At 45.5% G+C, this 21,105-nt stretch overlaps 1 protein-coding gene across 1 annotated transcript; it reads left to right on the forward strand.

Moving 5' to 3' along the window:
• The first annotated feature begins 964 nt into the window (after positions 1–964).
• Positions 965–3,895, forward strand: LOC137541017 (uncharacterized). Its single transcript, XM_068262167.1, has 3 exons — positions 965–1,346; positions 2,589–2,751; positions 3,262–3,895. Exons 1-3 carry the CDS (start codon positions 1,055–1,057, stop codon positions 3,893–3,895), a joined length of 1,089 nt encoding a protein of 362 aa, XP_068118268.1. The 5' UTR covers positions 965–1,054.
• Positions 3,896–21,105: the final 17,210 nt, after the last annotated feature.

Genomic DNA, 21,105 nt, shown 5'->3' on the forward strand with positions numbered 1-21,105 from the left:
AAACTTGTTTTTTTTTTTTTAAACGCATATAAAACCGCATGCAAAACACACTAAAACGCAATACCTCTGCGTCACCATTGACTTTCATTATGTGCATTTTGGAAGAGTTTTTGAAAAATTTGCAACAAAACCAGCGTTTTTAGAAAGGCACATTGCAGAACGCAAGCATATGCGTCTTTTCATGCGGCCCACTGACTTGCATTAGGTGCGTTTTTGCTGCATTTTCCGCAGCGCTAGCGTTTCAGCCTGGTGTGTTCCCAGCCTCAGACTCCACAGGTGTTTGGAGAGTTTGGTGTGTGTGCCTCAGTGCTGCAGTGTATTTTTATTTTATCTCAGTACTTTGTTTTGTGTGTCTCTTAAAGCAAACCTGAAAAAAGACTCCAGTGAAAATAATGAACTCCAGTGAAGATAATGTAATTAAAAAAAGTGCTTCAATTTTACAATAATTATGTATAAATGATTTAGTCAGTGTTTGCCCATTGTAAAATATTTTAAATCCCTGATTTACATTCTGACATTTATTACTGTTGTTTAAAAATAAGGTATGCACACCCAACAATAGCAAACAAGCAGTAGATCTGGGTGCTAGGTACAATAGATAGGGCTAATAGCCCCACAGACACTTTTTGTATTCATATTTAATACAATTATCTTTGCATAATCAATGTTGGTGTGCAGGTGTACTTGATTTTCTTTTTGACATTTTTACTGTTGGCAGGTGATGTAGCTGCTGCATGTTTTTTTGGCAGTTGGAAACAGCTGTAAACAGATATTTCCCACAATGCAGCAAGGTTCACAGACAGGAAACTGCCAGAAGTACGGGCTGGTGCACACCGAGCGGCTTTTTGGGCGTTTTCAGATCCGCTTGCGGCTGCGGATCTGCTTGGTCAATGTATCTCAATGGGGTGGTGCACACCAGAGCGGCAGGCTTTTTGCAGAAACGAAAAATGCCTGGGTGAGGCATTTTTTGGATTTCGGATGCGTTTCTGCCTCCAATGTTAAGTATAGGAAAAACGCAAAACGCCTGTAAAACCGCTTGATCAAGCGGATTTTGATGCGGATGCGGATGCGTTTTTTTCAAGAATGCGCACTTCCAGGTCAAAGTGTGCTTCCTGTGTGGCAGATTTGCATGAGGGATTTTAGACTGCGCAGGAGGAAGATGGCAGCAAAGTGGTTTACCACAGAAAACCTGATAATTAAGATTGAAAACAGCCCAGAACTTTATGACAAGTCTTTGCCTGGATATAAAGACCACCAAAGGGCTCATGAAATCTGGAGCAACATTGCAAAAGATTTTCTTGGAGAAAAATGGAATACTTTGAGCCAAAAGGGCAAGGATTCTAAGAGTAAGTATATGTGTACAGAATTGTTGTATTTTATTGTTTTCATGCAGCACTTTGCAGACAATATATCATCACCCCTCCACTAAATGAGTAATTAAACAATTAGAAATTTCATTATCACAGGTCTCTGGCAAAGCTGTTCTCTCTATAGCCATCTCTCCTTATAAACAGCAGGTACATGTGTGTGTATGTACTCACATGTATTATTAGGGCGCTATTTGCCACTTTAGAGTGTCATGAATGATATAGACATACAACACGGTTTCAAGAATGTTTATTTGCACAATAATACTGATCTCGTCATGTAAGTAAATAGCAGCCTGCAGGTTTTTTAGTTCTTACAGTTATGGCACAAAATAATCAGCTAATTTGTCTCTGTTGTGAATGGCAGAAATGGGACCACGTAAAGTAGCTGGTGGTAAAGTGACAAGAGCACTGTTTGAAAGATCCCCCTCTTCCTCCTCTATGGTCATGCTATCTAGTGTTCTCACATAATTATGCAAAATACATGTTGCCTTTACCACTATTATAGCATACTTTGGTTGCATTTTTATAGCAGTGTGATAAATGCGCCATTTGTTTGCCAGAATTCCAAAAGCACATTCTACTACTTGTCTGGCTTTGGTCAGGCGGTTATTAAAGACTACTTTCTTATGAGTCATATCTCTCTGTGCATACGGTCTCATAACATGCTCAGACAGTGCAAAGGCCTCATCAGCCACAAACACACAGGGGTAAGGTGGTTCTACAGTGTCAGGCCAGGGGCGTGGTGGTGGTAAAGTCATCTGGCCTGTGCGAAGCTTCACGCCAAATCGACTGTGCTGGAAGACTGAGGAATCATGGGAACTTCCGTAAGCCCCAACATCCACATAGATAAATTTCAAATTAGGATCCACAACAGCCATGAGCACTAGTGAAAAGAATTTTTTATAATTGTAATAGAGACTGCCAGTGAATGCAGGCATAACCAGTCTGACATGTTTCCCATCCACTGCTCCAAGGCAGTTAGGGAAATCATGTTTCTCCCAAAAAAGCTGCATGTTAGCCTCCCACATAGGTACGTCAGGAGTTGGCATAAATTCCGGTTGAAGTACTTTCCAGATCAATTTGCAGGTGTCCAAAACTAGGTATCGGATTGTACTTCTTCCCATGAGGAATTGGTAGTGAAGTGCTGCATATGAATGCCCTGTTGCCAGAAATCTGCAAAAGAAAAGAAATAACATGTATGTTTATTTTTATTCCTAGTTGCCCTCCTGCGGACAAGATGGAAGTCGGTCAGAGACAGTTACAAAAAGGAGATTGAAAAGCAATACCATGAATCCAAAAGTGGGTCTGGAAGTTCGCAGCGAACAAAATATAAATATTGTGGCATATTAGAATTTCTAAGAAAACATCATGAACCGGCTGAGTAAGTATGGCGTAAATGTTAACCTATTGCAATGTTTGTCAACTTCGCCAATAGAACAGTGAAGGAAGGAGTAGGCCCACAATGCAATTCAGTAGTGTGGAACGCATAATCTGCCATCACTCGACCAAATATATTGGGGGACGTAGCTTAATGTAAGGATGGCATAGGTCCAGTTTAAAATGATTATTACATGACAGGAATGTGGACTGTTCGTTACCCAACATAACAGTTGCCTGACAGTGCTGGTTATATGTTTGGCTGCAGTAGTGTCTGCATCACACATCTGTAACACACATCTACCAAAATCAGTGCTAGTTTACTCAGGCCAGTTTTGCTCTATGCTTGCTCAGGGGCTGTGCCTAAAAGCTATGTACACAAATAATGTGAAAAATAGACAGGCTACTGCTATTGTTTTGCAATGAAAGATGCATCGCATTGTGCCCATATATTTGCTGTGACATCCATGGTCACTATTCCATGAACTAAAGTTGTGCTTTCCCCTTTCCAAAGGACTGAAGATAGCCTACCACCAGATCCTGAGGAGGACGATGTAGAGGTGCCACCTACCACCACCAGTGATGTGGAAGTTGAAGAAGACACTACACAGGATGTTGACACTGCTACACTGGAAGACAGTGACTCTACTACCCCAGATCACACACCACACAGCCCAGCGAGTAGTCGGACACGCACAACTGTCAGGTCTAGTAGAGGTGTGAGGATAGCTACACAAGGCAGGAGAATAGGAAGAGGTATGAGCAGGGCTGAATACGACCAGAAGCTGATTAGTTCAATAGAAAAGGCTGTTGATCATATGGAGAAGCGAGAGGATGAAATGAAACAACTTAAAGAGCCATGCACACAGTATCTTTTAAGTTTGGTGCCACTATTACAAAAAGTGCCTCCTGATAAGCAATGGGCAGCCAGACATGCCATCTCTGAGACCCTGGGGAGATTCTTACTACCTGAGAGCCGTGCAGATGACAATGTGCACAACTACTTGCAGCAACCACACCTGCCTGCTTCCAGCCAACAATATAATGCACACCCACAACTCTCTTACCATATGCAACGCATTTATGACCCACCCCACTACCCACCAATGCATATGCATAACATGCCATATGGTCAACAGCCTCATTAACAAACAAACAAAACACAGAACATTTATATTGCGCTTTTCTCCTGGCGGACTCAAAGCGCCAGAGCTGCAGCCACTAGGACGCGCTCTATAGGCAGTAGCAGTGTTAGAGAGACTTGCCAAAGGTCTCCTACTAAATAGGTGCTGGCTTACTGAACAGGCAGAGCCAAGATTCGAACCCTGGTCTCCCACGTCAGAGGCAGAGCCCTTAACCATTACACCATCCAGCCACATCATTACTCTATGCCTCCACCTCAGCGCCCTGATCAAGGTATGCGATTTCAAACATCATCTATGCACAGTGACTCTACAGTGTACACTGATTTAACATCGCACAGCCAGCCTCATACAAATGCTGAATCAGGTACACATGCTTACAATCAGGGCCCTGGTAGTATGTGTGATTTGCTATCACAACATGACTAGTTTTTTGTAGTTTTACATTTTATTTTATTGTTCAATGCTCAGATTTGGATCTTACTTTACATTACCTCAATGTTATGAGGAGTCGCTCAGTTGGTGTGATTGCTAGGCGAAAGTTAGTGTCTTGTCGGCGAAGGGCATCCTTCAGTTTGGCTAAAAGGCCATCAAAACTAGGAAAAAAGAGCATGCTTATCTTTAGATCTACTGTTGTTTGTTGCAGAAACATTTTTCATTTGTGACATATTACTTTTGCTGCTGAAAGCAAAGTATGGACAACACATGTCCAAAATATTCTTTGCACAGAAGAACAAAACATTAAAATGAAAGATTTTGTTCAAACATTGCTTCATTACTGTGTCCCATATGCTGATTGTTGCCATATACTTAATGAAGTATGCACCAGGAGTATGTAAGGTCATAATATACTCCAAATGTTTTGGGTAAACTATGGATATATAATATAGTATTTACTCCTATAGAAAAATTAGATGGAGGCCTTAGGCATTGAATACATAACACACCAGGATCAAGTATCACAGTTATTTGGTTAGCTTATGTATACACCGGATTGATTATTGTGTTGTTTTTCTGTTTACAGTCAAACACAGTTAACTAAGGGCCAAAAAGTGCTTCCAATTTCATTCCTCCCCAAAATACTTAGCCCCATGATAAAAATAAGTGACAAGTATTCTTACCTGGACACAGACATGCGGGTGTAGCCAAAAAACTTTTCTGGATGGTGCCTCAAATCTCTATATAGGGTCCTAAATTGACCCTTCCGGCGCCGCTCTTGTAGCATGGGATGCACCCAGTATCTCCTTGTCCTTGGCCTACGTCTCATATATGCTGCTACACAGAGCAATAACAGCACATCAGGAAACATTTTCAAAAACAAGTCACTCTTCTCTCCAAACCACAGTGTCACCTCTCCTGAACTAACCCACAATGTTGTTAAGGACCCCACCCTTTTTATATTGGGTTTTTTACTTCAATTGCTCAATGTGCTTCACATGTGTCATCAATATATCGCACTTTAACCCTTTGTTTAAGGTCTTTCTACCTCTTTTCCTGAAAAACGCAAAACGCTTCCAAAAATGCTTGCAAAAACACACGCAAAAAACGCAAAACGCCCCAAAACCACGCTATCAAAATGACACTAAGCGGTTCAAAAAACGCTAGCGTTTTGCGGATCTGCTTGCGGTTTTTGGTGTGCACCAGCCCTAACTCAGAGTTTCTTGTGGGAGGGGTTTCACCAGAATATCAGTCATACCGCGCCCGCTGATGGTCTGTTAAAGGAATAGATTTCTCATGTAAAAGGGGGTATCAGCTACTGATTTGGATAAGTTCAATTCTTGACCGGAGTTTCTCTTTAACCTCCCTGGCGGTAAGCCCGAGCTGAGCTCGGGCTATGCCGCGCAGGGGGAGATCTCAGCCCCTGGTGGGGCGATTTGTGTGCTGTAAAGTGCTGTGCGCGCAGCCAGCACTTTGCTAGCTGCGCGCACAGCTTGATCGCCGCCGCTCTGCGCCGATCGGCCGCACGCAGCGGCGAAAGAGGGCCCCCCCCTCCAGAGCCCTGCGCTGCCCGGACCAATAAGTTCCGGGCAGCGCTATGGGCTGGATCGGGTGTGCCTGACGTCAGGACGTCCATGACGTCATCCCGATCGTCGCCATGGCGACAGGAGAAGCCAAACAGGGGAACGTGTTATATACGCGTTCCCCTGTTTGCTATAGATGCCAGCGACGATCGCACTAGAGGGACACATGCGCCCTCTAGTGGTGTTTCATGTAGCTCTCTTCATGTACAGCACTCTGGTAGCTGTACATGAAACAAAAATTTTTTTTAAAAAAAAAAAGGTTTTTTGCCAATTTGGCAAAAAAAATTAACCACCAAGGAGGTTAATACCTTAGGGACTATTCACACTTGCAATTGCAAAACGCTTTCACCTAGTGATTGCAATCATGATTTTATGGCGATGTAGCAATTGCACTTTGCTGTTTTTATTCGGCAAAATGAGAATCGCATTGCAATCGCTCCAAAAATGCTGCATGCTGCTCATTAGCAATTTCCGTAACTCGTGAGTAATGCTGTGTGAATAATCTCATACGTATACATTGTACACAGCGCTTTACTGATCGTTGGTAATCCGCAAATCTCTGGAAGAAGAAGAAAGACTCTGAATCCCAAAGAGCCTTACTGGTCCTCTCGCCGTCTGCTCGTTCCACCGCCGTCCCTCGTTCAAAATGACGTGGCTTCAAACTCTGCAAGCTTTGGAAGTAATTGCCCCCGAGTGCATCCGAACTGCATATATGTGAGCCCAGAACAGATCGGCTTGTCTTTGGAAGAACTTGAGGGCGTGAGTACTTCTGAAGTCTGCAGAAGTACTCAATCCCGAATAGGGCTGCTCATTTGGATTTTGCGGAATTGAAATATGCGCATTTCTGATAAACACAGACAGACACAGAATATTTACATTGCGCTTTTCCCTATTGGCGGATTTAAAGTGCCAGAGCTGCAGCCACTAGAACGTGCTCTATAGGCAGTAGCAGTGTTAGGGAGACTTGCCCAAGGTCTCCTACTGAGTAGGTGCTGACTTAGTCTAGGTCCACTGGTCCACTTGCAGATCGGATCCGTTTTTCTAAACCTTTTTTCTCCCCGTTTTTCCTGAAAATGGATTTTTGCAGCATACGTTTCCAGTCGGCGGAAACGTATGCCCAGCCGCGGGGGTGGAGGGGGATGGTCCGCCATGCTGGAGGGGGTAGCAGCCAGGACAGGGGTTGGCAGCGGTCGGTGGGGAGGGGGGTCATCGTCCCCCCTCCATCACCTGGCTCCCCCGTCCCAGCTCCCGCTCCAGCTACTTGCGCAAAACGTGTGAAAATGTATAGAGGCAGCAAACCTTCTTTACTTCCTCCGCTCACTGCTTGACTTCCTGCAATGTCTTGTTTCGATCCGGGCTAAAAACCAGAGCCACAGATACTTAACAAGTGTGAACCTACTCTTACTGTAACAGGCAGAGCCGAGATTCTAGCCCTTAAAGGGAAGGTTCAGGGACTAGCTAAAAAAAATAAAAATCCATTTCCACTTACCTGGGGCTTCCTCCAGCCCGTGGCAGGCAGGAGGTGCCCTCGGTGCCGCTCCGCAGGCTCCTGGTGGTCTCCGGTGGCCGACCCGACCTGGCCAGACTGGCGGCCAGGTCGGGCCTCTTCTGCGCTCCATGGTGCGTTCCACGCCGGCGCGCTGACGTCATCGGACGTCCTCCGGGTTGTACTGCGCAGGCTCAGAACTACTGAGCCTGCGCAGTACAGCCCGGAGGACGTCCGATGACGTCAGCGCGCCGGCGTGGAACGCACCATGGAGCGCAGAAGAGGCCCGACCTGGCCGCCGGCCTGGCCAGGTCGGGTCGGCCACCGGGAGCCTGCGGAGCGGCGCCGAGGGCACCTCCTGCCTGCCACGGGCTGGAGGAAGCCCCAGGTAAGTGGAAATGGATTTTTATTTTTTTTAGCTAGTCCCTGAACCTTCCCTTTAACTATTACTCTATTCAGCCAGAATGCAGAATTTTTTAAGCCAACACCGGATCACCACAGCCTTTCCGTGGTACACCGATTACCGCGGTAAAATTCTGCATTACTTGTTTGGTCCACTACTTCAGAGTCAATTCGCAAGTATTTGGCCAATCAGAGAATTAAAAACATGACAAAAAAAGACCCATCACAAATCGGAAAACAGAAATTTGTGGTATTGGTAATCGGCATTGGTGGAAATGAGAATTTCCGCTGAATTGGAGATCAACATTTTTGACCATTCCTAGTCCTGAAATCGATGTGCCGTGTGTGGCAGTGACAGAGCTCTCTCTGATCAGATGTCGATTACTGAGGGATTTATCTTTTGGGCACATCTGGAGAAAGTCTGCCAGTGCATGGCAGGATTAAGGTCGTGACATCATCCCGGTGGCAGTCACTCCAGCCAGACCAAGGGTCCGCTATTTTTAGATGTCTGAAGTGGATGATTGCTTTGGAGTTTAGGTAGTCATGGTGATGTCGCAATTAAGATCTTTTTTTCAGAACAAAAGAGAGACATTAGCATGAAATCCAAGCTAATATTTAGGTGGGGTAGACAGAGTGAATAGTTTTATCTTTTCTGATAAGTCACAGCAGGCATCAGTTTTTCCTTCACTTTAACCAATTTTCAAACATTCTGCATTTCCAAAGAAAGTGTAGAGAAAGCTATCCATATTAACCAGTTACCGACCACTGGCACGCATATTACGTTCATGGAAACTTCTCTTGTGCACTGGGGGGCCATAAATACGTGTGCTTGTTTCTTTACCTAGCCATTCCCGATCGCTATGTTGCTGCCGTTCATTTCAGCTGCAATCCCGTTGTTCCGTGATCAGTGAATGGGAACAGCTTGTTCCCAAACCCGATCACAGTGCCTGTGATGAATGAGAGCTTGTGTCAGCAAGACGCAGGCTTTCATTCACAAAACCAAAAGTAAACAGTACTTCTGTATAGTGTTTACAGTACTTGGAAATGAAATGTAGCGCCATCTTGAGGCCAAAAAGTAAAAATGCACCCACACACTATTATAAAGAAAAATACATATTTTTTTTTTTTACTGTTTTCATTCCTATCCTATAGTTACACCCCTCCCCCCCACACACACCCACACCCCAAAAAACAAAAACTTGTAAAAAAAATTACATAATTTAAAAGAAATGAAACATAAATAGTTACTGTAAGGATCCGCTCAGCTGGCTGCACAGGCAGACAGCTGTTTGACCATTCCTTATGTCTGAGGGATGCAGGTCTCTGGAAAGGAGACCTGGCTTCATCTTGCAACTTTCAGGGTTGCTTTGCTGAGGGATTTGCATACATGCAAATTGCCCAGCTGTCCCCTTTGAGGGCTGGCAGTATAAGAAGCTATGTTTCCCAGAGTCCTTTGCTGGTCATCCTTCAGGGTTTGTTGAAACACTCCTAGAGTGTCAGCCATGCTATATCTTGTCAAAGTTATCTTATAGTAATTCCTGGGACTGCACTAGGCAGTTTCCCTAGTGCAGTTAGATTGTATATCTGTTTTGTCTGTCTGTTGCAATTGTCCTGTCCCAGCGGTGGTCGACAGGAAATCGTTCTGTTTGTCTGGGTTCTAACCGGAGCAGCAGTTGCTACCGGTAGTCCCTTCTGATCTGTCTTGCTTGGATCGCACTAGCCTCTAGCGGTAGTGGCAGTGGATCCTTCTGTTCTGTCTTGTCTGGATCACACTAGCCTTGCGCTAGCGCTGTGGATCCTTCTGATCTGTTTTCTTGTTCCTGAGCTTAGATCGCACTCGCTTTGACGGAAAGAGCAGTGGATCTTTCCTCTCGTATTCCTGTTTTCCGTTTGTCTGTCTTGTCTGATACGAACGCTTGCTGTAGGCTCGGTGAGGTAACCGCTAAGCAAGCGCTCGCGTTCTTTGTTTCGTGTTTGTCTGTCGGTGGTTAGTTAGGCATGCTTGTCTCTGTTGTGCTTGACACGCAGAGACCGCGCTGTAAACGCGTTCGCTGTTGTGAATGAGTGCGGTGTTCGCGTTTAGACTGCGTTTGTTGTTTTCGTTACTTCTCATTGTCGTTTGCTGTGCCTTTGCTACTCTCGTGCCCTGTCTTGCTTCAGCCTTGTGTCACCTCTGGCAGTCGCCTCTCTCGCGATTGCGTTCCTACTTTTGTTTCTGCTGATGTGTGTTCACCGTCGCAGGGTCGCGACTAGATTGGTGAACACACATTCATCCTGTACCTGTGCTCTTTCTCTTTAACCACCCTGGCGTTCTGATTAAATCGCCAGGGTGGCTGCGGGAGGGTTTTTTTTAAATAAAAAAAAAACTATTTCATGCAGCCAACTGAAAGTTGGCTGCATGAAAGCCCACTAGAGGGCGCTCCGGAGGCGATCTTCCGATCGCCTCCAGCGGCGATCAGGCAGCACACGCGGCTGGCAAAGTGCCGGCTGCGTGTGCTGCTTTTTATTTGGTTGAAATCGGCCCAGCAGGGCCTGAGCGGCAGCCTCTGGCGGTGTTGGACGAGCTGAGCTCGTCCAGACCGCTCAGCAGGTTAAGGGCTGTTCAGCCCCGCATTGTCTTGATCTGTACAATTCCCATCTGGCATCTGTGGCCGTGCAGCGGTTGTACTCGTCTGCACTCCACAGCGCCATCTGCCGGTGGGAATTGCCCTCTACTGGTGCTTGCACCAAAGCTGGGTTCCCCCCTTCATATGCTTGTGGAGGATTTCCACCGTCTCAGCGCACGCCTAGTGCGCTGATCACGGAGATTATTCCGCATTCGTTACAGTTACCTTTGGGAATTTTTAATCTGTATGTCATGGGGAGAAATTCATTATTTCTCAGATTACGGCCATTATAGTTTTAAAATATAACGTTCTACTGTGCATAAATCCCACACATTTTATTTGCCCATTTGTCCCAGTTATTGCAATGTTTAAAATTTTTCCCTACTACAATGTATGGAACCAATATTTTATTTGGAAATAAAGGTTCATATTTTCAGTTTTGCATCCATCACTAATTACAAGCCCATATAGGCAAAAGATAACAGTAACATACCCTCACAACATACGTGTTAAAAAAGTTTAGTCCCTAAGGTAACTATTTATGTATTTTTTTTTTAATTGTCATTTTTTTTTAGCCATGGGGGAGGGTGGGGGGGGGGGTTAATGAGGCTTTATTTAATGTGTAATGTAATTTTTACCTACTTTAATTTTACATTTTGGCCACTAGGTGGCGCTAAGCACTCTCCTGGAAGTTACTAGGAAGTGCTCTGTTCTATAGAAGCGTTCCGTTTTATAAATCAATATGCCTTGTGATTGGAGGCATTTTAATTCATTCACAGGGAATCGTTTGCCTGGGGGGAACACTCATTCCCTTTCTGCAATCGATTCTCTGTAATAGCAGCGGGGAATGAGCGCATACCCAACGGCTACAAGCATGCACCCGCCGCAACACCACTGAACGAATATATTCGTCCACATTGCCGCTACGCGGCTCCTGCTGGACGAATATATTTGTCCACTTGGGCTTAACTAGTTAACCACTTAAGGACCGCAGGCTCCCCCCTCTCCCCCAGGGACCAGCTATTTTTTACAATTCAGTGCTCTGCAGCTTTAAAAGCTCACTGCAGAGCCATACAACTGCGCACACAAACCAATCTCTCCCCACTTTTCTGCCCACCAACAGAGCTTTTTGTTGGAGGGCTCTGACCACTGCTGCTAGTTTTAGTTTTTTTTTTTTTTAAATCGTCCTTTTTATTAGATGTATCCATCCTCCCTCCCTACCCCGATGTCCAATCAGGGCGATCCTCTCTCATAGGCATCAGTCTATGAGAGGAGATTGCGCTGTGAATGGCTCCAGGGGACAGCCAAGGGACAGGGCTGTCCCCAGTACAGCGCTGCATTAGATCGCAGTGCTGTACAACAAAAAGAAACGGCCTTTTTCAATCTGCTAGCAGCGATTGCGCAGCATTACATTACTGCTAAAACGGCGCCCAGAAATAACCTGCTTTGGAGTGAGATTAAGTGGGACAAGTAGGGAATGCAATAACTACTACCTAACAGTTTTCGGATCGGTGAGGACTTTATTAGGGGACGGTCAATAAGATGCAAGTAATAATTCCAGGCTCATAGGTGACCTGCGGAGGATCCAGGCTGCGCAGGACGACGGTGAGGGAGCAATCAGCCTGGAGGGAGCTAAGGGAAGCTCCAGGTTTGTATAATTTTTTTTTTTATATACCCCCCCCCCCCCCGTCTCAGGTGCACTTTAAGTTTATTCCTCATACAGTTGTGTTCAAAATGATTCAACCCCCACTGAAATTGAGTGTTTAGGCCAGTTTGACATTGATTTTGATCATTTCAGTCATCTAGTTTAGAATTAAATCAAAGAGGCACTTGTAAGTCAGACAAATATAACATAACATTTATAATGAAATAACCACAAATGTCTTTTCTGTGCTCACATCATTATCAGTTTTATTCAACCCCCAAGTGACATTCATTCTTAGAACTTAGTACAACATCCTTTTCCAGTTATAACAGCTTTTAAACGTGAAGCATAGCTTGACACAAGTGTCTTGCAGCGATATCTTAGGGGTATCTTAGCCCATTCTTCACGGGCAAAAGCCTGGAGTTCAGCCACATTCTTAGGCTTGCGCGCTGCATCTGCTTTCTTTAAAGAGAAACTCCGACCAAGAATTGAACTTAATCCCAATTAGTAGCTGATACCCCCTTTTACATGAGAAATCTATTCCTTTTCACAAACAGACCATCAGGGGGCGCTGTATGACTAATATTGTGGTGAAACCCCTCCCACAAGAAGCTCGGAGTACCAAGGTACTTCTGGCAGTTTCCTGTCTGTGAACCTTGTTGCCTTGTGGGAAATAGCTGTTTACAGGTGTTTCCAGCATACAGCAGCTACATCACTTGCCAGCAGTAAAAAGGTCACCATGTGATAAATGTCAGAATATAAATCAGGGATTTAAACGATTTTGCAATGGGCAAACACGGACTAAATCATTTATACATAATTATTTATACATAATTATAAGCCTAAGGTTTGTGACGGAGTGCATCACATTTTCATCCAATATCTCCTGGTACTGAAGAGAATTCATGGTACCTTGCACACGCTGAAGATTCCCTGTACCTGCAGAAGCAAAACAGCCCCAAAGCATGATTGATACCCCGCCTTGCTTCACAGTAGGCAAGGTGTTCTTTTCTTCATAGGCCTTGTTCTTCCTCCTCCAAACATAGCGTTGATCCATGGGCCCAAACAGCAGAGGCGTAGCTAGGGTTTTCAGCGACCGGGGACAAAGACTATTAATGCGCCCCCTAAGGTGAAGGGTCGTGACCAAATGTGGGCGTGGTTATGGGTACTCCACATTTGGTCACGCCCCTTCAAATGTACATGGAGGTTAGCAGGCTCACGCTCACCCACCCTCCCTCAGTATGTACCTTCCAGCATGTTCCAAGACAAATTCAGCAATCATGAGCCCCCCCCCATCAAGACAAATTCCGCAATCATGAGCAAACATGAGGCCCCCAACAAGACAAATTTAGCAATCCTGAGGCCCCCAACAAGACAAATTCAGCAATCATGAGGCCCCTAACAAGACAAATTCAGCAATCATGAGGCCCCTAACAAGACAAATTCAGCGATCTTGAGGCCCCCAACAAATCATGAGGCCCCCAACAAGACAAATTCAGTAACCATGAGGCCCCCAACAAGACAAATTGAGCAGTCATGAGGCACATAAATAGACAGCATTTCACATAAATAGGCAGAATGTCCCCTTAATATGGGCAGCAGTTCCCCAAAATACACTCAATCTGACAGCAGTGCTTGCCCAAAAATAGGTAGCCCCAGGTCTATAGGTGTCCCCAGAATAGGTAGCCAGGGGTAGAGATGTCCACAGAACAGGTAGCCAGGGGTATATGTGCCCAGTATATGTAGGCAGGGGTATGTGTCCCCAGTATATGTAGCCAGAGGTATATGTGCCCAGTATATGTAGCCAGGGGTATAAATGCCCAGTATATGTAGCCAGGGGTATATGTACCCAGTATATGTAGTTAGGGGTATATGTGCCCAGTATATGTAGGCAGGGGTATATGTGCCCAGAGTAGGTAGCCAGGGGTATATGTGCCCAGAGTAGGTAGCCAGGGGTATATGCCCAATATATGTAGTTAGGAGTATATGTGCCCAGTATATGTAGGCAGGGGTATATGTACCCAGTATATGTAGTTAGGGGTATATGTGCCCAGTATATGTAGTTAGGGGTATATGTGCCCAGTATATGTAGGCAGGGGTATATGTGCCCAGAGTAGGTAGCCAGGGGTATATGTGCCCAGAGTAGGTAGCCAGGGGTATATGCCCAGTATATGTAGGCAGAGGTATATGTGCCCAGAGTAGGTAGCCAGGGGTATATGTGCCCAGAGTAGGTAGCCAGGGGTATATGCCCAGTATATGTAGGCAGGGGTATATGTGCCCAGAGTAGGCAGCCAGGGGTATATGTGCCCAGAGTAGGTAGCCAGGGGTATATGCCCAGTATATGTAGGCAGGGGTATATGTGCCCAGAGTAGGTAGCCAGGGGTATATGTGCCCAGAGTAGGTAGCCAGGGGTATATGCCCAGTATATATAGGCAGGGGTATATGTGCCCAGAGTAGGTAGCCAGGGGTATATGTGCTCAGAGTAGGTAGCCAGGGGTATATGTGCCCAGAGTAGGTAGCCAGGGGTATATGTGCCCAGAGTAGGTAGCCAGGGGTATATGCCCAGTATATGTAGGCAGGGGTATATGTGCCCAGAGTAGGTAGCCAGGGGTATATGTGCCCAGAGTAGGTAGCCAGGGTATATGCCCAGTATATGTAGGCAGGGGTATATGTGCCCAGAGTAGGTAGCCAGGTCAGGTGTCCCCCTCCCCAGCAGGAGGGGAGCAGCGCAGAGAAGAGCTGCTCTCCCTTCCTCGTTCTCCCCTCCAATGTCCGGGTGGCTCAGGCTGGCAGCGGCGGGCGGAATTTACCTCCGTCTCGTCGCAGCGCCGGATGGATCTGCCACTACTCTGGTCTGGTCCAGACCAGAGCAGCGGCTGCGCACCCGAACTTCCGGCCGGCGCTGGAGCGAGACGGAGGTGAGTTCCGCCCGCCGCTGCCAGGCCAGCCACCCGGAGGACATTGGAGGGGACAGCGAGGGAGGGAGAGCACCTAGGGTGAGGGAAGGAGGGGGGAGATGGCCCCCCTTCCCCACCGTCCGCACAGCTCTCCCTCTTCTCTGCGCTGGCCCCCTTCCCCTCCGCCGCAAAAAAAAAAAACCCTGCAGCTCAGCCAGGCTGAGGGCGCCCTCGGGGACCAGGCGCCCCGGGGCACTTGTCCTACCCCGACCCCCCCTAGCTCCGCGCCTGCCAAACAGTTCTAATTTTGTTTCATCAGCCTACAGAACACTATCCCAAAACTTTTGTGGTTTGTCCACATGACTTTTGGCATACTGCAGTCAACTCTTATTCTTTGGAGACAGCAAGGGTTGCGCCTGGGAGTTCTGGCATGGAGGTGTTCATTACGCAGTGTGCGCCTTATTGTCTGAGCTGAAACTTCAGTACCTGCATCTGACAAATCTTTTTTCAGTTTCTCAGCAGTCACACGGGGACTTTTCTCCACTTTGCGCTTCAGATAGCGCACAGCAGTCAAAGTCAGCATCTTCTTTCTGTCACGACCAGGTAGCGTTTCAACAGTGCCCTTTGCCTTTAATTTTTGATAATGATGCTTCCTATGGTGTCTCTTGGTATGTTTAACATCTTTGCAAACTTCTTATAGCCATTGCCTTTCCTGTGAAGAGAAATCACCTCTTCTCTTGTCTTCCTGGACCATTCTCTTGACTTCACCAGGTTTGTAAATACGCCAGTAAATGTCTAGAAGGAACTGAGTTGCTTGATTGCTGCTCATTCACATCCACAGGTGTTTTCAATACCTGATCGAAAAGACTTGAATGAACCTCTGTTCTTAAGAGATGGTAGTAGTCGTTGCCCACTTAAGGACTGCAGTCATAAAACCCCTTAAGGACCAGAGCCTTTTTTTCCATTCAGACCACTGCAGCTTTAACGGTTTATTGCTCGGTCATACAACCTACCACCTAAATGAATTTTACCTCCTTTTCTTGTCACTAATACAGCTTTCTTTTGGTGCTATTTGATTGCTGCTGCGATTTTTAGTTTTTATTATATTCATCAAAAAAGACATGAATTTTGTCAAAAAAATGACTTTTTTAACTTTCTGTGCTGACATTTTTCAAATAAAGTAAAATTTCCTATACATTTGAGCGCGAAAGTTATTCTGCTACATGTCTTTGATTAAAAAAAACATTCAGTGTATATTTATTGGTTTGGGTAAAAGTTATAGCGTTTACAAACTATGGTGCAAAAGGTGAATTTTCCCATTTTGAAGCATCTCCGACTTTTCTGAGCACCTGTCATGTTTCATGAGGTGCTAAAATTCCAGGATAGTATAAATACCCCCCAAATGACCCCATTTTGGAAAGAAGACATCCCAAAGTATTCACTGCGAGGCCTGGTGAGTTCATAGAAGATTTTATTTTTTGTCACAAGTTAGCGGAAAATGACACTTTGAGACAAAAAAAAAATAATTTTCCATTTCTGCTAACTTGTGACAAAAAAAATGAAATCTGCCACGGACTCACCATGCCCCTCTCTGAATACCTTGAAGTGTCTACTTTCCAAAATGGGGTCATTTGTGGGGTGTGTTTACTGTCATGGCATTTTGGGGGGTGCTAAATTGTAAGCACCCCTGTAAAGCCTAAAGGTGATCATTGGACTTTGGGCCCCTTAGCGCAGTTAGGCTGCAAAAAAGTGCCACACATGTGGTATTGCCGTACTCAGGAGAAGTAGTTTTATGTGTTTTGGGGTGTATTTTTACACATACCGATGCTGGGTGGGAGAAATATCTCTGTAAATGACAATGTTTTGATTTTTTTTACACACAATTGTCCATTTACAGAGAGATTTCTCCCACCCAGCATGGGTATGTGTAAAAATACACCCCAAAACACATTATACTACTTCTCCTGAGTACAGCGATACCACATGTGTGGCACTTTTTTGCACCCTAACTGCGCTAAGGGGCCCAAAGTCCAATGAGTACCTTTAGGATTTCACAGGTCGTTTTGAGACATTCGGTTTCAAGACTACGCCTCACGGTTTAGGGCCCCTAAAATTCCAGGGCAGTTTAGGAACCCCACAAGTGACCCCATTTTAGAAAGACAACACCACAAGGTATTCTGTTAGGAGTATGGTGAGTTCATAGAAGGTTTTTTTTTTTTTGTCACAAGTTAGCGGAAATTGACACTTTGTGGAAAAAAAAACAATAAAAATTAATTTCCGCTAACTTGTGACAAAAAATAAAATCTTCTATGAACTCACCATACCCCTAACGGAATACCTTGGGGTGTCTTCTTTCTAAAACGGGGTCACTTGTGGGGTTCCTATACTTCCCTGGCATTTTAGGGGCCCTAAACCGTGAAGAGTAGTCTTGAAAACAAATGTCTCAAAATGACCCTTGAAATCCTAAAGGTACTCATTGGACTTTGGGCCCCTTAGCGCAGTTAGGGTGCAAAAAAGTGCCACACATGTGGTACCGCCGTGCTCAGGAGAAGTAGTATAATGTGTTTTGTGGTGTATTGTTACACATACCCATGCTGAGTGGGAGAAATATCTCTGTAAAGGACAATTTTTTGATTTTTTTACACACAATTGTCTATTTACAGAGATATTTCTCCCACCCAGCATGGGTATGTGTAAAAATACACCACAAAACACATTATACTACTTCTCCTGAGTATGGCGATACCACATGTGTGGCACTTTTTTGCACCCTAACTGCGCTAAGGGGCCCAACATCCTATGAGTACCTTTAGGATTTCACAGGTCATTTTGAGGCATTTGGTTGCTAGACTACTCCTCACGGTTTAGGGCCCCTAAAATGCCAGAGCAGTATAGGAACCCCACAAGTGACCCCATTTTAGAAAGAAGACACCCCAAGGTATTCCAGAGGAATATTTAGAGGAGAGAACAGACGTAAACAAAGCACTTGGGAGGTGATCTGACGGCGGGTTTGCGGGCGATCTGATGGTGTGGGTGGGTGATCAGATTGCCTGTAAGGGGCAGGTTAGGGGCTGTGGGCGATCAGAGGGAGGGGGGGGGAGATCAGTATGCTTTGGTGCAAACTAGGGTGGCTGCAGCCTGCCCTGGTGGTCCCTCGGACACTGGGACCACCAGGGCAGGAGGCAGCCTGTATAATACGCTTTGTATACAATACAAATCGTATTATACGCTTTGTATGCGGCAGATCGGGGGTTAACATACCGCCGGTGGTTCCGTATGGCTGGCGGGATGTCGTCGCGGGTGGGCGGAGCCTATTGCCGGCGGATGCGCGCGCATCAATGCGCACGATCCCTGGCCTGGAAGAGTCCCAGGACCCGACCCCAATGTGTGTTATGTGGTCCTGGGGCTGCCACTTCGCTGCCGCCAATCTACAGTGGGCGGTCGGCAAGTGGTTAAAGAGAGTCTGAAGCCAGATCAAAAATGTGTTTTTAGCTTATATTCAGCAGGGGCATGCTTGACCCTGCTAAAACGCTGCTATCCCGCGGCATAACGAGGGGTCTTTACCCCCCAATCCTCCCTGCAAAATCCACAACCAACTTGGTCATGGATTTTGCTGCCCCTGTGCGCTTCAGTGTGAGGCAGAGCTATGAGCTGCAGCCCTGCCTCACACGCGTCTGTCAGTGGCGGATCTCCGCCTCTCCCTGCCCCTCTCCGCGAAGGAAGACTGAGAGGGGCGGGGGAGAGGCGGAGATCCGCCGCTGATAGACGCGTGTGAGGCAGGGCTGCAGCTCATAGCTCTGCCTCACACGGAAGCGCTCCTCGGAAGTAGCAGGGGGGATTTGGGGGGTAAAGACCCCTCGTTATGCTGTGGGATAGCGGCGTTTTAGCAGGGGCAAAGATGCCCCTGCTGAATATAAGCTAAAAAGCCATTTTTAATCTGGCTTCAGACTCTCTTTAAGGGGTTGAATAATTGTGTCAATGAAGAAATCACAAAAAAAAACATTTAAACATTTAATCAACGTGTTGTGCGCGTACCCCAGGGGGTACTTCTGGTGGTTCCAGAGGGTACTCAGGCTTGATATACTTAACCAAGAATAACAAATTTAGAGTTTTAGAAAATGATAAATCTTATTTAAACAACACCAAATTAGTGTTTAAGCTATTTAAAAGCAATAGTAAATGCTTGGAAATTGTTTAGAAGCAATTATAATTTACTATGATTAAATATATATTTGTCAAGGGGTACTTGTGATAATGTTTACTATGCTAGTGGGTACTTGGTGAGTACAGGGTTTTAAAAGGGGTACATACTAATATAATATTGAGAAATACTAGTGTATTACAAAAACAATTGATGTCATTTTAGTTGCATTTGGTTCTTTAAAAAGTCCTTGTAAGATTTCATTCTGAACACAATTACAAATGTACACTAAATTCCCTAAAACCCTTTACAGCATTGGGGGTTAAATAATTTTGAACACAACTGTAGATTTGACAATGGACAGATAGGCCAGAAAGCTTCTATTCAAAATAGTGCTAAGGCAATGCATTTCGTGGGGAACACTGACTTCTTCAGGGCTACCGTCCTTGTGTCCATGGAAATGAGGTGTGAGTGTGACAATATAGCGGATGGCCACCATTCCTTGCGTCTGGCGGACAACCAGTACTAGTATACCCTGACACATTCACTTTACCCAAAATTAAGTTTCTTCTGTCTCTTCTATCTCATGCCAATAGGGATATTTACATTGGGGAGCACAGAACACCCTTCCTCCAGGCTCGGCCATATCATAAATTAAGCCTGGACCTTTGTAATCCCGAGCACCCTTCCCTTTTAATCGATTGACTAGAGCAGACAATTAATTCTGTGACCTTCCTGCGTGAATTGAGCCAGACGGTGGCAAGAGAAGTCCCATAACACACTGCACTCTATCGAGGATGGCCTGGCTTTATTGACAGGATAAAGACACAAACGCACTATATTAAGATGAAAGGGCAGTGCAAGTGCACCAAACCGTCACTGACAAATGGAAAAACAATACTCGTATGAAATTACATTTTTGTTAAAGTAAACCTGAACTCTTGCACACGGCAGCAGGAAAACAGAGAGAGATGCAACCCGTAGGTATTTGGAGAGTTTAGTTTGTCTAATTCCCCCTAATCTGTGACTAATCACCACTGTGATTTGATCTCTCAGCTGTGTCAGCTGGCTGCCTCAGCAGAGCAGCTGATTTGTAAACCACAAGGGGCTTGATTCACAAAGCGGTGCTAACCTGCTTAGCACGTCTAAAGTCTTTAGACGTGCTAACCAGGGTGCTAAGTAGGTTAGCACCGGATTTCTCAATCATATCGCGTGCTAACTTTGCGCGCACAAAGTTTTACGTGCGCAAAGTCTTACGCTCGTTAAGTCCCATAGGCTTTAATGGGCACTTCGCGCGGAGCGCCATGCGCTCTGTGCAGTGCGCGCGTAAAGTTTTACGCGCATAAAGTTTTACACACGAAAACTCATTTAGACGTGCTAAGGGGGTTTTCACAGGCTAACAGTTAGCACCGCTTTGTGAATCAAGCCCAAGATGTTTACCCTATGTCTGCTTTCATGAAAGCAGGAAGTAGACATAATGCAGATGTATTGCAGGATTTGTATCAGCTGTTTTTCTTTAAAGGTTATTATGCTGTTGCTTATGTTTTAGAGCAGAGTGGAAGTTCTGAGTTCAGGTCCGATTCTTTTTTTTTTTTTTTTTTTTTTTTTCATAGATAAAATAAAATATTTTTAAGAGGGCTAAATATTTAGCTCACATGGTATAGCGTTGACACTTCATAGCGAATAGGCTGCAGGGGTGCCCACACTTTTTCGGCTCGCAAGCTACTTTAAAGAGACTCCGTAACAAAAATTGCATCCTGTTTTTTATCATCCTACAAGTTCCAAAAGCTATTCTAATGTGTTCTGGCTTACTGCAGCACTTTCTGCTATCACAGTCTCTGTAATAAATCAATGGCCTCGATTCACCAAGCGGTGATAACTCAGTTATCACGCCTAAAGTACTTTAGGCGTGATAACCTCTTCACCACTGAGTTATCACCGCTTTTGCCTGCACTTCGCGCGAAGTTATCGCGCGCAAAGTTTTGCGCGCGCACCCGCACAGGCGCGCGCGCAAAGTC

Source organism: Hyperolius riggenbachi, chromosome 12, assembly GCF_040937935.1.
Source record: "Hyperolius riggenbachi isolate aHypRig1 chromosome 12, aHypRig1.pri, whole genome shotgun sequence".
NCBI classification, from domain to species: Eukaryota; Metazoa; Chordata; class Amphibia; order Anura; family Hyperoliidae; genus Hyperolius; species Hyperolius riggenbachi.

What these genes read in the sequence shown, in the direction of transcription:
- LOC137541017 (XM_068262167.1), top strand. Translation starts at nt 1,055, where the DNA reads ATGCGGATGCGGATGCGTTTTTTTCAAGAATGCGCACTTCCAGGTCAA. An exon ending in AAAGGGCAAGGATTCTAAGA is followed by an intron (nt 1,347 to 2,588) that starts GTAAGTATATGT and finishes TTTTATTCCTAG; the next exon opens with TTGCCCTCCTGCGGACAAGA. An exon ending in AAACATCATGAACCGGCTGA is followed by an intron (nt 2,752 to 3,261) that starts GTAAGTATGGCG and finishes CCCTTTCCAAAG; the next exon opens with GACTGAAGATAGCCTACCAC.